This window comes from Aquarana catesbeiana, linkage group LG13 (genome assembly GCF_042186555.1).
Source record: "Aquarana catesbeiana isolate 2022-GZ linkage group LG13, ASM4218655v1, whole genome shotgun sequence".
NCBI lineage: Eukaryota > Metazoa > Chordata > Amphibia > Anura > Ranidae > Aquarana > Aquarana catesbeiana.
In genome coordinates this window covers 138,786,328-138,801,663 of record NC_133336.1, presented here as the reverse complement: position 1 = coordinate 138,801,663, position 15,336 = coordinate 138,786,328, and the positions used below count along the sequence as shown (strand labels likewise).

At 44.6% G+C, this 15,336-nt stretch overlaps 1 protein-coding gene across 1 annotated transcript in view; it reads left to right on the top strand.

Annotated features, from left to right (window-relative positions):
• Positions 1–286: 286 nt before the first annotated feature.
• Positions 287–15,336, top strand: part of DLL4 (delta like canonical Notch ligand 4) — a 31,869-nt gene continuing 16,819 nt past the window's right edge. Inside the window, exons 1-4 of the mRNA XM_073610199.1 lie at positions 287–579; positions 884–1,144; positions 2,553–2,595; positions 3,545–3,811. Coding sequence (XP_073466300.1) covers positions 526–579; positions 884–1,144; positions 2,553–2,595; positions 3,545–3,811 — 625 coding nt within the window. The 5' untranslated portion in view covers positions 287–525. The remainder of the gene's footprint in view (positions 580–883; positions 1,145–2,552; positions 2,596–3,544; positions 3,812–15,336) is intronic.

The window sequence follows — 15,336 nt, the reverse complement described above, 5'->3', positions numbered from 1 at the left end:
ACTGTACACTCCCTCACGGTCAGACCTGTAGCTCAGATCTGATAGAAGTGTAATGTAACTCCTCTTGGCTCTGTACATGTCTGCCATCTCCCTCACTGTGCCCTCCACAGACTGGCAGGTCTCATCCATCAGGTCTGGGCTTATGCCTGCGGAGATGTCAGTGTGCCCTCCGATGCTAGGCTTTGTCATCCTCCGCTGGGCTCTCTGGTGATAACCGTCCCATTAATTGTGGGAGAGCTCGGGGGGCGGGGCCGAGTGTGAATTAGCGGCGTGTAATGAGCTTTCCATATATAAGTAGCTGGGAGCGAAGCGGAGCTTTATTCACTGATCGCCATCCAGGGAACAAGAACTGTCCGGACAAGTGAACGATCAGGACCGGACTTCTCCCACTCACAGGACCGATTGCTGGATTTATCCTCTACTTATCTGGATAGCAGGAGATCAGCTCTAGGACTTGTCCTCTGTGGATTTTTATAGATCATTCTGCTGGATCTGTACAGGAGGAGATCTGCTCTGGGCACGACCATGGCACATTGGCGATTCTCTGCCCTCACCTTGCTCTTAGCGATGTTGCAACAGGTAATGGTGCCCATTGAAGCCCCATTCTCTAGGCAGCTGGTAGTCCGTGGTTTCTTAGGCTGACCACACACTATACAATCTGATTGTACAATCTCCTTCAGATCTACCATCAGCTATGCAGTACAAGGACCTACCTGATTGGATACAAATTAAATGGGGGTTGTTTACGTCTGCCACCTATATATTTTTTGGCAAATCTAAAGGCGATTGTACAATCAGAATTGTGACGTGTAAGGGCAGCTTTAGATGAGCGATGATGGGATGGTGAGATCTGATCGGAGGGTCTTGTGTATTTCTCTCTAAGGTGTCGGGCTCTGGGGTCTTCCAACTGGAACTTCAGGAGTTTATAAACACCAGCGGGATGCTGGAGAACGGCGAGTCGTGTTTGCCCAACTGCCGGATCTTCTTCAAGATCTGCCTCAAGCACTATCAGACCGTGGTGTCCCCAGGATCGTGCACATTCGGCAGTGTGGTCACCCCGGTGCTGGGATCCAATTCTTTCATCATTGGGAATATGGAAGGCTTCTCCAACCCCATCAGGCTGCCCTTTAACTTCACCTGGCCGGTAAGAGGCTCCGTATCTCCAGTGGTGGCCATCCACGATTCGATTTTATTATCCAAATGTGAGGTTCAAATCAGCAAACAGTGGATAAAGCCCCATACACACTGTAAGATTTTCTGCTGATTTTTTTTTTTTTTTTTTTTCCCCTTCAGATTTACCAAAACCATATAATATGAGGTCAAACCTTAGGAGTTTCAATTTGTATGCAATCAGGCAGGCCCTTGCACTACATGGTTTTGGTAAATCTGAAGACAAAAATCAGCAGAAAATCTGATGGTGTGTATGGGGCTTTAGGCATCACTTCCCTTCCGATCTTGATTTTCAATGTCGATTGGTCAAAGCAGAAAATGATTGTTTAATCAGCAGCACTGAGATACTTTGTTCATAAATTCACTTGCATTTTTGATCAATCAAATTATGAGCATGGTAAAATTAAAAATGCAATGGATAACTTATGATGGTATCTTCTACTAATTTAAAATCCACTACCCCATGTGTCATATTGATTAAATGGGTAGTCAACTATAGGTTTATGGTTCGCATCGGGAGAGATTGATCATAAACAAAATAATTATTGAACCATCTATGGCCACTTTAAAGGGGGAGTTTGGTTCATTGATGCTTGGTATCAATGATCCTTTGCTTGTTGGGGGGTACACATTCAACTGGATACACTAGAATCGTTTGAGCACATTTATAAACGCAGTGCATAGACAAAAAAAGTATGTCAAGTTGTAAAGGGCTGCGTAAACTGTTGGCACTATATAAATCCTGAATAGTAATAATAATTTCAGGAAATCTAGTTTACACCACTGAGGTGTGTGTGTGTGTGTGTGTGTGTGTACACAGCGCAAAAGCATGTAATTGCAAGTCAGTAAAAATAAATAACATTGCCAAAACATGCATTGTAAACGCACATGCGGAACCACAGAAACCACACTGAAGGCAGGGACTGCAGTGTAAAGGAGCCCTAAATGTCAGGCAGATAATTGTGTGTATAAACACCCCAAAGACTGAATGGTTAATTAGAGGCTTATTTACACATTGGGGAAAATTCCATGAATTAATCACCAGAGCGAGATATTGATGGCCAATCGCATCCTAAGCAACCCTTGTGACAGATGTTAACAACTTCAAATGGGTTCAAAGTCTGCTGGCACCAGACACAATAACACTGGCATACCCACCCCCATCCCCTCTGCTGAAAATAAACCAAAGAAGCTCGCTTTAATTGAGATCTAGGCAGTAATGCTATATGTAATTAGATTAATTAAACAGCACAGGCAATAGAGAGCATCTCTTTAAAGACTGCACTGTCAGTTTGTTTTAATTGCTGATTATGACCTAGTCAATGTTTCTTTTGATGTCATCTTTTGCCCTTGCATTAAAAAGTGTTTGTGTTTTGTTGCAGAAAACCTTTTCCCTGATTATTGAAGCTGTTCATAAACCTTCAGGTAATTTTTATAGACACAAGAGGGCGCCATTGGTCCACCTATCTTAAAAAAAACACACACACACACTTTATAATTAAAAAAGAAAATCAGAATGTTGGGAAATTAGGGCATTTCATTTAGGACCTGACCTACAAAAATAATCTTGATATATATATATATATATATATATATATATATATATATATATAAAATTTTATTTAATTTTTTTTTTTTTTTTTTACAAACTTATTTTGCATTAACCCATGTTTTGTTAAAGATCTGAATCAGGCTCCTGCTTTGATATGTATACTTTTTTTCATGTTCCTTCATACCTAATCTCGAACACAATTGCGTTTCCTCCAGTTTATTTTTGGCGTGGGAAAGAAGTCCGCTCTTTGGTGAGAAAACCAGAAGTCTGCCAAATCGTCCTGACTGCCTTTTCCTGTATTTTACACCTTTTACAAATTCCGCCCTTTGGAAAAGAAATAATGGCTTTTGGATGTTTTGCTGACATGGAGGAAGAGAATATTTCAACAAAACAATTCTCACGTTGAAAAATTTCTTGAGACTACAAACTCTGAGACTAGACTTCTCACCTTGGAGTCTCAGATTTTGATATTGGATTATTTTTATTTAAGGCAACAAACAAATAATACTACATAAAACTTTTTTTTATTGATGTGCCTGTGTATTTTAAAATATAGTATTAATACATTTTTTTTTTTTTCTCTAACTCTTATCTACTGGGTTTCTTTGGCTTCCCTTTGATTGTCATACATTTTAGACGCACACAGTGATTCCCCCATATTCAAGTCAGTTCTTTGGGAATTTTTTAGGAAGTATTGCAAAACGTAGGGTGAAGAAACTCCAAGTTAAAGCAAAGCAGGGATACTTCCTCCAATCTTTACAATATCACCCTTTAACTTTACTTGCTGTTATCAGAAATCATTTTTTTTATTTTGTCCTGTAGGTTCAAATCAAAATGATATGTTGGTCAGCAAGTTTACCATCCAGAAACCCCTCAATGTTGGTGAAGAATGGTCCACAGATGAGATGTCAGGAGTACACCAGACACAGCTGAAATATTCCTACAGAGTTGTCTGCAGTGAGCATTACTACGGGGAAAGCTGTTCCAGGCTTTGCAAACCTAGGGATGATCGGTTTGGCCATTACGTCTGTGAATCAGATGGCAGTGTATCGTGCCTCAAGGGTTGGAAAGGAGAATATTGCTCAAAACGTAAGTTGTATTTTCTCTTTTGGAAAAGCTTTAAACCATCCATTCTCAACAAGGTTTCTGTGGAAGCTTGGGGTTCTTCTAGAGGTGATTAGGAGTTGCTTGGGCTGTGGCTGATTGACCTCCAATTTGATGGTACTAGCATAATTCCAGGGTCCACATCACTTGGAAAAGCTTTATTAGTTGCTTTTAAGGGTGACATTCTGACCACCAGCATTGGGGACCATTTTGACCACCACTGTCAGGGGACAGTCAGATCACCACCGTCGGGGTACATTCTTGCCCCTGGCCACATATAGGGGAAATATCCCTGGTTTTAACAGGTTCACATAAATTGTCTTGGTAGGTAGTGCAAAGAGTATTACTGACATGCAAAATGCAGTATCAAACTGCCACTGGATTTCAGCTCACTAATAGCTGAATTCTGATTAGTTCATGTGGGGTTACTACACTTGCTCACTGTGTAACTGAATTGTGTTTACATAAGCATTCTTCTTGACAATAGCCAGGGGTATGTCAACACTCAAAACAGGCATTGTAATATAATACATGAATTTAAAATCATGTAAAATCACTGGGATTGATATTTAAAAAAACAGTTTTAACGAAAATAAGAGTCATTGCCCATAGCAACCAATCCAGTTTTAGCTTTTACTTTTTATGGGCAGATGGAGAAAAGACAGTGGAAATCTTGTCATATGGGAAATCGATCAATTCTGCTGCAATGTTAAAATACGCAGAAACATGATTACATACAAGGTGAAAGCACACATAGAAAAGAACCTTGTATGTATTCATGTTTCTGCATATTTTTCGTGTCATGCATAATAATGGAGATATCAGAATATACATATTTCATAAAAAGAGGTAGATGGTACGACATTTTTCTTTATCCTTTATTTCAATGTTTGCGCGTAACACATAGGAAAGCCCAGAAATGTTATGTGTCCTGTTATATAAATGCACTGAAGTCTCAGGGCATATATGTGAAACAGCCAGGAGGTGGTATAAACAGGGGGTTGTACGCTCCCCCCCCCCCCCCCCAATTCACATGTAGTGGGCACGATGCTTTGTGGCTGCAGTAGAAATGAAACCTCCTCACTACGCTCCTGGAACCTTGACCGCTACATCCACCTAGACCATATGCAGACATCCCAACCTGCAAAAGCTCATTTCAGGGAGGTGGAAAACTCATTTCAGGGAGGTGACGCTTCGCGCCTGCAGCCCCCCCCCCCCCCCCCCAACCACCCCAATTAAATGCAGCCTGATCAGTGCCAATTAAATGCAGCTATACCAGTGCAGACATCTCAAGTCTCCTGCGACTCGCGGGAATCTCCCACATTTGACAGCGGGCTCAGACACCCGCGAGTGCGGCACAATCTCCCGGCTGAGCCTGCCTGCACTGTCACCCACTGCCACAGGAAGCATTTGAACAGCGGCTGCGAACGAAGCTCCCGAGCTCGGCTCTCATTGGTCCATGGGTGGTGCCTGTGTCAGCGAAAGGAGGGGAGAGGGAGGTGGGCCCGTGCGGTGAAATCATTCCCGTGTGTGCGCTGCGATTGGTTGCTAGGCTCGGCCAACTTGTCTAGCAACTGAGGGTATTGAGGTGGGGCCACGTGATGTTTCTACTTATGCACAGTACGGAGCCGCAGAACAGCTGAGTTTACGATCAGCTGTTGTCTCGCGTTGCCGAGGCACGATTATGTAGGTGAGGGGAGGATAGTTATATGATACATAAAGCTTGCATGCTGCCAGTGTGAATGAGGCCTACGTTCTACACAGTAAAGATGTAGAAAAGTGTGCTGTTGCCAAGAAGTACAAAGCTGTGACTACACAGGGTGCTGGGCTAATAAGGACAGGGTTTCCTTGTACTGACTGTCATTATTATATTTTACTCAGTGCCAGAACATAAGCTGCACACATGGCACACCACGCTATTATTACCGTCCTGTGACAACAGTATACACCCAACATTACACATATCCAGCTGCCGTCCGCTTTGGGCCATCACTGAATGTGGTAAAGTCAGAGAGGACAAAAAAGCCTGAGCCACGGCCCATCTTCTCCGGCCATCCAATCAAGTAATGCTCTTCTGTACACCTGCCTCAATACGCTCAGTTGCTTGGCAAATTAGCCGAGCCTAGCAACCAATCGCGGCGCATGGGAATGATTTCTCTGCACAGGCCCACCTCCCTCTTCCCTCCTCTCGCTGACACAGGCACCGCCCATGGACCAATGAGATCCAAGCTCTGGAGCTTCGTTCGCAGCTGCTGTTCAAACGCCTCCTGTGACAGTGCAGGCAGGCTCAGCCGGGAGATTGTGCCGCTCTAGCGGGTGTCCGTGAGCCCGCTGTCAAATGCGGGAGACTTGAGATGTCTGCATATGACCCACACCAACTGATGAAACTGAGATGGGCCCTTAACCTGTCCAGCACCCCTGGGCCCCACCATGCAACCTCCACCTTCCTTACCCCTAAACTGTTTATTGCAATTGTGACAGCCTATTCACAACAAGATACTGTACTATCTTCACTGCTTCTTATTCTACAGTATGCACTTGTACCCAGTGTGCTATATTATTCCCTTCCCTCTCATTTGGGGCTGGAAGGATATTTGGATATTGTTTTGAAAACTAATTAAACATTTTTGACTGAAAAACCTCATTCAGTAGGCAGTCTCACCACTGAAAGCGGCACAATCAAGTGATTGGGGTTGTTACGCAACTGCCTTGCATACTGCACATGGTTGAGCCATGGTAGTTTGGCCTTTTTAAGATTATAACAGGTGATGAGAAGGTGACAGATCGCCTCCCAGCATTCACTGGGGATCGCTTTTTCAAAGGGGCTGCAATGAGGGCCTTGGGAACGAATGGGATTTCCAATTAAAACCGAAAAATACAAGCACTTTATTGCATGAAAATGAAATGGACAATATCATCAGGCTCAGAGTCCTGACTTATGCAAAATAGCTCATGCCAAAGCTACTAGTATATACATCATCCCAAATCTATACTCTAGATTGTAAAAAATGATCGGTTACTGTTCGGCCCTATGAAACCTCATTCTCTAGCAGTTCTCGTACTGTAGTCTAATTTAACACACAATTTAGCATCCTTTATGCACAAGAACACCTGCCAACATGGAAAGGCTGTCATTAGTCCCACAACAGATCCTCACTCTGCGTCTCATTCAGCTGTTCATTAAGAAAAAATGAAAGGGTAATGTGCTGGCTATAGAAAGCAGGAGAGTTTGTGTGATTGCACAATCTGCCCAGGGCTTTCCCTTTGTCAAATATAGAATCCATCTAATTAATCTAATCTAATGAACTAGTAGTAACATTTTGTTTTTAAAGAAAAATCAAGGATGTTTTACTTATGCATGCTTTCTGTGCTCCCTCTGGCACATATGCTGTTAATATGACAGATTGGAGGTGGTCATTTATGAAAAGCAAACCAGCGACGGCCATTGTTAGTGAGGCCATCCAAGTGCAGCAGCTTATTTATTTATAGGTTGACGTACTGTAAAGACACAGGGCACAGAATAACCACACCTCGAAATACAATTCCGGAAGATAACAGTCTAGTATGTCTCTGAATGTAATGAAGAACTAAGCCTGTACAAATGTATATTTAAACATCCTAGACTTCATAGAATTAACCTGTTTGCAAGCCACGTAAACCATATATGTAGTGGCAAGGAATGTGGGTGTTACTGCCCAGCCGCCATACATATGCATCCATGATGGCTTGAGGTTTCACGCAGAGAACACGCTCCCAGCACACTGAGCGGTCACCCATGTCTCTCGGTGAAGGCTTCTAACCGGGAGTCAGAGGGACAGGCTCCCACTTGTGACCACTGTGAGCCAACCACAGTGGGGACATAATACAGAAACAGCACTGCCTTCTGGGGGCCATTTAAGTGGGCAGTATTAAAGAGGAACTAAACCCTCCTATCATTTTTAGCCAAGGAAGCTGCCATCTTTTCCTCTATCTAATATGCAACTGCCCTTCTTCTGTACATGTGATCAGTTATGACACCAGCCATTTGATGGGTTGACAGTTTAGTTGAGAAAACAAGCAAATGTGACAGTTAGCACTAACTGTTTTTTTTTAGACCGTTAAATCGATGGATTTAGTTCCACTTTAAGGGGTTAAAGATATTTAAAGTAGATCTCAAGGAATTATCTTTATTGCCAACCTACATTAGCTTGTAACAATGTAATTATCCACATTGGTATGTCTGGAGGGACGCTGGGGATGCAGAAAATCACTGCAATTGTCCATGCCTAATACAGTGTTCGATGTGATCTGCTGGGTCCAATGCCAAGAAGCTTCCCCTGTGCACACAGGGAGCTGCTCACTTGGTGAAAAAACGCTTTGTATTTATTTATTTATATTATTTATTTATTTTTTTTTATGAATACAAGGCAACATAGAAAGTGTACTGGGGTTGGACAAGGTGAAGAGGGACAGTGTTATGATCTACCCTCCTCCAATCTGAGAACGTCTTGTATTAATTGAAAAAAAGGGTTTTCTGAATGGTAGTGTTGCCAAGCGAGCAATTCCCTGTGTTCAGAGGGAAAGCCGCTGGGGTAGGACCCGGAAGATCACTCCAGATATAAGGTATGTATATGGTATATAATTACATTGTGCCCAGCTGGACCAGTGTAGGCGGGCAATAAAGATAAAACTCCTGAAGTTTGGCATTAATATAAACTTTTTGATCTGTGAAATAAAATTTTATTAAGATGACTTTCATGTTTTGTACTCCAGTTTGGCAGCGCTGTAGTGAGACTAGAGTGCAAAGAGCCACCGTGTGCCATAACTAAGACTATGAAATCCGATTCCACTTTTCATCAGTGCAATAAAATGTCACTGGTAATTGGTTGCCAGGGGTTGCTGCTGTTTTTTCATTGAAAGCTGAATATTATTCACTTTCGGCATGCGTATTCTTACTTGAATCTTGGTGTGCTTTGTGTAATTCCTCCAAATCTGTGTAAACTTTGCCTCTGTGTAGGAGCTTCTTGTAATGCACTGCTTCTTTTAGAGTAGAGCTGACTCTTCACTGCAAGGGTTAAACACTTGTTTCTGTTTAAATTAGAACTACAGGCAAATAGGAAAATCTATTTCAGATGAGGTAAGGGAGGGTTATAACCTCTGTAGGATTTTTTTTTTTTTTTTTTTTTTTTTTTTTTTCTTCTTTGTCCCATTGGGGAGATTTACCCTCAAGCGGAGTTCCACCCATAAATGGAACTTTGCTGATTGGATTTCCATCCCCCCGTCACATCCAGGTATCTGCCCCCACTTCCGGGGAAAAAAATCGCCGCACAACTACATAATGTCTAACCTAGTCAGTAGCTTCAGTATTTGTAGCTGCTGACTTTTTTTTTTTTTTTTTTTTTTTTTTTTTTTTTTTTACCCAGGCGGAACTCCGCTATCACTTCCTGTCCCATAACCAAAACAGGAAGTGAGAATCTCTGTAAATTAAGGGAATATCGTGGGGGACCCCCAAGTCACCAGAACTAGTGTCTTCATTGGAAGATTTCCCCTCTATTTTTCTTGGGACAACCCATAATTTGGGATTTTCTTTTACTTTCACAATAATGGTCTTTGGGCAAATAGAGGGTGAATCTTCCTAATGGGGGCAAAGACTGCAATAAAAATCTGACTGTAGTTCCAATCTCTTGCCCCTCTATCCAAAAAAAAAAAGTTTTGCCTATAGTTCTACTTTTTAAGGTACCAGAAACAATTGTTTACTTACCCAGTCCTCAGCAGCTCCTCCAGGCTGTAAGACTGGTTCCCGCAGCCTCTTCTCCTCTATGCTCTGGCAGTGGACTGCCCCTCAGTGTTCTCCCATCCAGTAAAGAACTGTGGTCCCTGCATTGTACTTGATGATTTCAGAGGACCTGTGATCACAATAGTATAGAGGAGAAGAAGCTGCGGGAACCCATCTTACAGCCTGGAGGAGCCTGCGGGAGCAGTAGACTGGGTAGGTAAAGGTGCCTTTTTTTGGTACCTTAAATATAAACCAGCATTTAACCCTTGCAGTGCAGAGCAGCTCCTCTATAAGGGAGTATTTTTGTTGTCCTCAATAAGACCTCCTAAGTTCAAGTATAAATAGAACTGAAGGCAATTTTCTTTGGATAGAGTAAAGAGGGATGTAACCCCTGTCAGTTTTTGCTGTGCTCTGTTGGGGGAGGTTTCCCTTCACTTCCTGTCCCTTAGCCAAGAAATGAACTGAGAGGAAATCCCTCCAAAGTGAGAAGATCCCTCGTTGTCACCAGAATTCATGTCCCCATTGGAAGATTCCCCTCTATTCCAATTCTAGTGACAATGTAAAATTTTAGGATTTTTTTTTTTCCACTCATGGTGATAACAGCAAACAAGACAAATAGAGAGATCGCCCTAACAGGAACAGACAGCAATAAAAACCTGACAGGTGTTCTAATCTCTCTACAGTCAATCCAAAACTAAAAAAAAAAGTTTAAGGAATAACAATGAGCTATGTGGCATGATCAGATCTTAGTCTGATCCCATGTGAAGCAATCACTGTACTAATAATCTCATAGCTGCCAACTGTCCCGGATTTCCCGGGACTTGGACTTCATTCCCGGATTTGTGGTGTCCCGGGAAATGTCCCGAAAAATCCGGTTCCCGTTTTTGAAACCGCCGCCGCTAGAGGTCGGCGGCCGGCGGAGACATTGTCTCCGCCGGCCGCCATTTTGTGGAAGTTCAGGAAGACGGCTGGGGGGGGGGGGCTAGACGAAGCTTCTGCGTCACCGCCCGCTCCGCCTCGGCCACCCCCCCCGCCCCGCTGCCAGTCTGATATGGAAAGGGGCGGGGGTTCTAGGTGGGGGGGAGCGCGTGCACCGCTGTGGGACACCTGATGTGAGTTGGGGGGGGCACTGGGGACACCTGATGTGAGTGGGGGGGGCACTGGGGACACCTGATGTGAGTGGGGGGGGGGCACTGGGGACTCCTGATGTGAGGGGGGAGCTCCGCCGGGGACTCCTGATGTGAGGAGGGGGCTCCGCCGGGGACTCCTGATGTGGGGGGGGGCTCCGCTGGGGACATCTGAAGCAAGGACGGACAGCTGGTGGCAGGCGACGTGGCTGGTGACACGCTCAGGGATCCCACTGATTCTGCATTATGGTGAGTTGAATGATTTCATTTTATATTACAATATAATAATAGAAATAATGCGCTTCAATCATCCTGACACCATAACAACCATGGTGCCGGGATGATTGAAGTGCTAACACCAGGTGTTTGGAGTATCTTTATCTGCTGATTGTTAAACTTTCTAGAATACACATATTTCTATTGTGTAGGATCTGGGACTGCTGTCCCGTCATTTCCCTCTGTCTCTCCCCCTCTCCATCCCTCATTCATTTCAGACTCTAACCACACCCTCTAGAGCCACGCCCACAATTTTGTGTAAGCCACGCCTGCTGACGAATGTCCCGCCCCCTAATTATTGGACAGCTCCGCCTACAGCCACAAAAGTGTCCCACATTTTTTTTTTTTTTTACAATGTTGGCAACTATGTAATCTGTGGCCGAGACATTCCCTGACCCGCTGCATGTACAGCATAGGCGTGTGAAAAGGGTGTGCCAGGTGTCTGGCCACACCCTAATCACCCTGTGTGGCACAAATTCCCCCTGTTTAAACCCCTGATATTTCACCAAAGCCCCCTAATGGGGCTCCAAAAAAATTTGTTTAAAAAATTATTTAAAAATAGAATTGTTTTTATTTTATATTATTTTTACGACTGACACAAATCTCTGCCCTACTGACACAGTCCGCTTCTCTACAGGAAGTCCCCGAGTTACGAACACAATAAGGACTGTAGGTTTGTTTGTAAGTTGAAGTTGTTCGTAAGTCGCAACACTGCATTCGTAAGTGTAACTTCCGTCTGTGCATGGATGTGGGATGTTCCGGGCGCTTGTTATGTTATCTGGGGCTCTTCTGGCAACGCAGTACATGTAATATTGCAGTGTGGGATGTGTCCGGAGATATCTAGGACAAGCATGGAGCACAAGTGGCTGGCATTTGAGGCCGTTCATAAGTAGGAGTCGTTCGTACCTCGGGGACTGCCTGTACTGACACTGTCATGCACATGCGTGCACACACTTGTGTTAAAGCTTTGAGGTGCACACCCTAATGCAATTGGCTGTGCGCACCTATGATGTACAGTATATGTGTGGCTCCTGTTTGGGAAAAGCCTTAGCCACATTGGCCCAGTACAGAGATTACCTCCTGGCGGGATTGCTCAGGGGGGTTGGTATTGGGATCTGAACACACCTGAGCTCATCCCACAACTTGAAATGTGATGTGTGAGGATTGTAATACATGTCAATGGCAGCTTCTGCAATAAAGAGGCTGGTAAAACATCACTGAAGAAACACTTCCAGGATGTGATGGTGGCAGAGTATCGCCGGTTTGTAATTTATGGGGAAACAGTGGGGGGAATCCACAAAGACAAAATCAACCTTGCATGCCAACCAGTCAGCCTCTTCCTTTCATTTTTAACACCTAACTGAACAAGGTGAAGCTAGAAGCTGATTGGCTCCACTCAAAATTGTAGATGGAGGGTTTCCCTGTCAGTGATCTATTGGGAAGGTGACATCAGGCCATCAGCTGTGTGTGGATTTTTTTTGTCAATGGAAAGAAGGAAGAACGTGATGACGATGAAGCAATAGTGGAAAGCACATCGCACAGTCACTAGAGGCCATTTCCAGTCGTTATGTAGGATGACTCATCAGTGGATGGAAAACTTTCACATAAACAGCGATCAGTGCAGTGTTTGCTGTGTAAACACCTTATTATGGGACAACGCGGAGCAGGTTTGTTTGTTGTATCAGCCTAGTCTGTATTTGTACATGTCTCCTCCTCGCCACTGACACATGATCACACTTTACTTCTCATGGAACTCCACCGAGTCAAGTATTGATTGACTATCAGGCGGGCGGGGCCAGCTTTACCAGAGAGTCCGGGGGGCGGGGCCGCTCGCGTGCCTGAGGGTCAAGTGTAATGTGGTGGGACGCGTGCGCCGCTGTCGGGGAGGCACGCGCTCTCATTGTTGTGGTTGGCTTTAGCCGGAGGGGAGAAGCTGAGAGAACAGCTGTAGTCAGAGAGGCTAGTCAAGAGGGGTTCATGGCTTACAGGAGCAGCTGTTCTCTCCGGGGGGAGGCCTTGTTCAGAGTCAATCAGCCATTAAATGAGGCCCTTGTAAAATCAATGTGACTGGAGTGTAGAACGGCGAGACCAGCTCCATGAACTCCGACACACCTCTCTCTATGAGGCTTCTCCCAGAATGTTCATAAGGGGGTGACTGCACTCACTAATAGGCTCCATTCACACCTGACAGCTTCGGCCGTTTTTTTTCAGTTGACTTTGGGTGTGTTTTAGACTTGAACCTTTAAGACCCCTTTCACACTGAGCCGCGTTAGCGCTAAAGCGCTGCTCGTTTTAGCTGCACTTTTGTGTCGCTTTTTGGCTGCTACCGGGACACTTTTAACCCAAAGAAGGGGTTAAAAACGCCTATGTTGCGGCGCTACCGAAGAGCTTTTCAGGCGCTTTGAAAGCGCTGCCCATGCATTTCAATGGGCAGGGCGTTTTGGAAGCGCTAAATACAGCACTCCTGCTCCAAAGATGCTGTTTACAGGACTTTTCCTAACGTGCTGCAAGCGCACTGCCCCAGTGTAAAAAGACGCACTGAAATGAATGGGAGGCGGTTTTCAGGTGTTATTTAGAGGCTGTTTCTAACATTAAACGCCTGAAAACCGCCTCCGTGTGAAAGGGGCCTAATGGAATGCTAACTACAAGGCGCACTCCCATTGAAGTCTATGGAGCCAAAACGTGACTGCCCCATAAGAGGCTCTGCTAGTGACACTCTACTCAGCTGTAAACTGAATATAATGGAAATCTAAAGGCCGTATTTATTAAAAAAAAAAAATCACATAGCAGTTCATCCAGAGAACACTAACCACCTCCTCCCTCTTGCCAATGCTGCCCTGAAAGCGGTTGTAAACCGCTGGCTTTTTTTTTTTTTTTTTCCCTGCAAGGTAAAGTCATAATGTGCTAGTATGCATCACATACTAGCACATTATGTGAAACTTACCTTAAAACGAAGCTGTTCCAGTGCTGCAGCCGCTTCTGGGTTCACGGGCTCTGGCTCCGTGACTGGCCGAAGCCCCGATGACGTCACTCCCACGCGTGTGGGAGCTGCCATTCCCGGCATAGGGCTCGGAAGGAACGGCACAGGTGGCCGTTTCTTCAGAGCGCATGCTCCAGTGATGTCACTGGCTGCATGTAATGTAAATATCTCCTAAACGGTGCAGGTTTAGGAGATATTTACACTACCTATAGGTAAGACTTATTATAGGCCTACCTATAGGTAAGTCAGGTATGGAAAGTTACTTTAATTTTCAAGAACAGTCAACCATGTTTTTCCCTCATCCAAGTTGGCCGCTGACCGCACTGCACATGCATGAACCCATCCCAGCTACAACTAAGATGGCCGGCGAGTGACCACTGCACATGTGTGGCCCCCACAGGAGAGACAGTAACTTGCTGGGAATGTAAAGAAATGGAAGTGCATGTGTGCGAGACCCACCAGTCTTCAGGAAGCCAGAACGAACGAGGGCCTCAGCTAAACAAATAAAACATATGAAGGAAAATGGTCATAAGAGAAGGTGGGAAAAGAAGGAATACCTACAGTCAGGTAAAACAGAATAGAGAAAATACCACGGCTCAGGTGCACCACAAGAGAAATAGCGTTTCTATTTGGAAAACTCCTCTCCAAAAGACTTCCAGAAAATGCTCCCCACCTTGTCAGTGTGTTTAGCAACCTACGATGCTGGACTGCGCCTGGGAGAGGCTGAACCCATGCAGATGTCAACTTAGTCAATAGGCGTGGGATCTACTGTATCTCATTTTGGTACTACAGCAATCTGTGGGTAAAGGTCTTGAGGACAAAAATAAGCATGTGGCAGATCTCACTTTCCTTTTATAGATTAAAGTGATTGTAAGGGTTCCATTTTTTAAAAACAATCATGTTATACTTACCTGCTCTTTGCAATGATTTGTACAGGGTGGCTCTAACCTTCTGGGGTCCCCACAGGTGATGTCCGCTCCTTCTCTTCTCTGTCTGCCCACATAGCAAAGCGCATGCTGTGGGGCAGATGTGCAGGCTTAATCCCAATCTGCTCTGTGTGCGCCCCGCTCCCTGCTCACAGGATTTCACAAGTACCCGATCCCACTGCGGCGATCTGATCCAGAAGTTTGGCCTCCCTTCCTTCCCCTGCAGTCTTCTGAGATACATCACAGGTCCCAGAAGACTACGGGACCATTCAAAAGGCGCACTGCAACTCGTGCATGCGCAGTAAGAAACAGGCTGTGAATTAAAAAAATAAACAAACCTTCAAAACTCAAGTGTAAACAGGGCTTTTTACAGATTTAGGTTACATTCACACCTCGGCATTTTGAATCGTGGGTAGATTTGCCATGATTCTGCCCATGATTTCAAA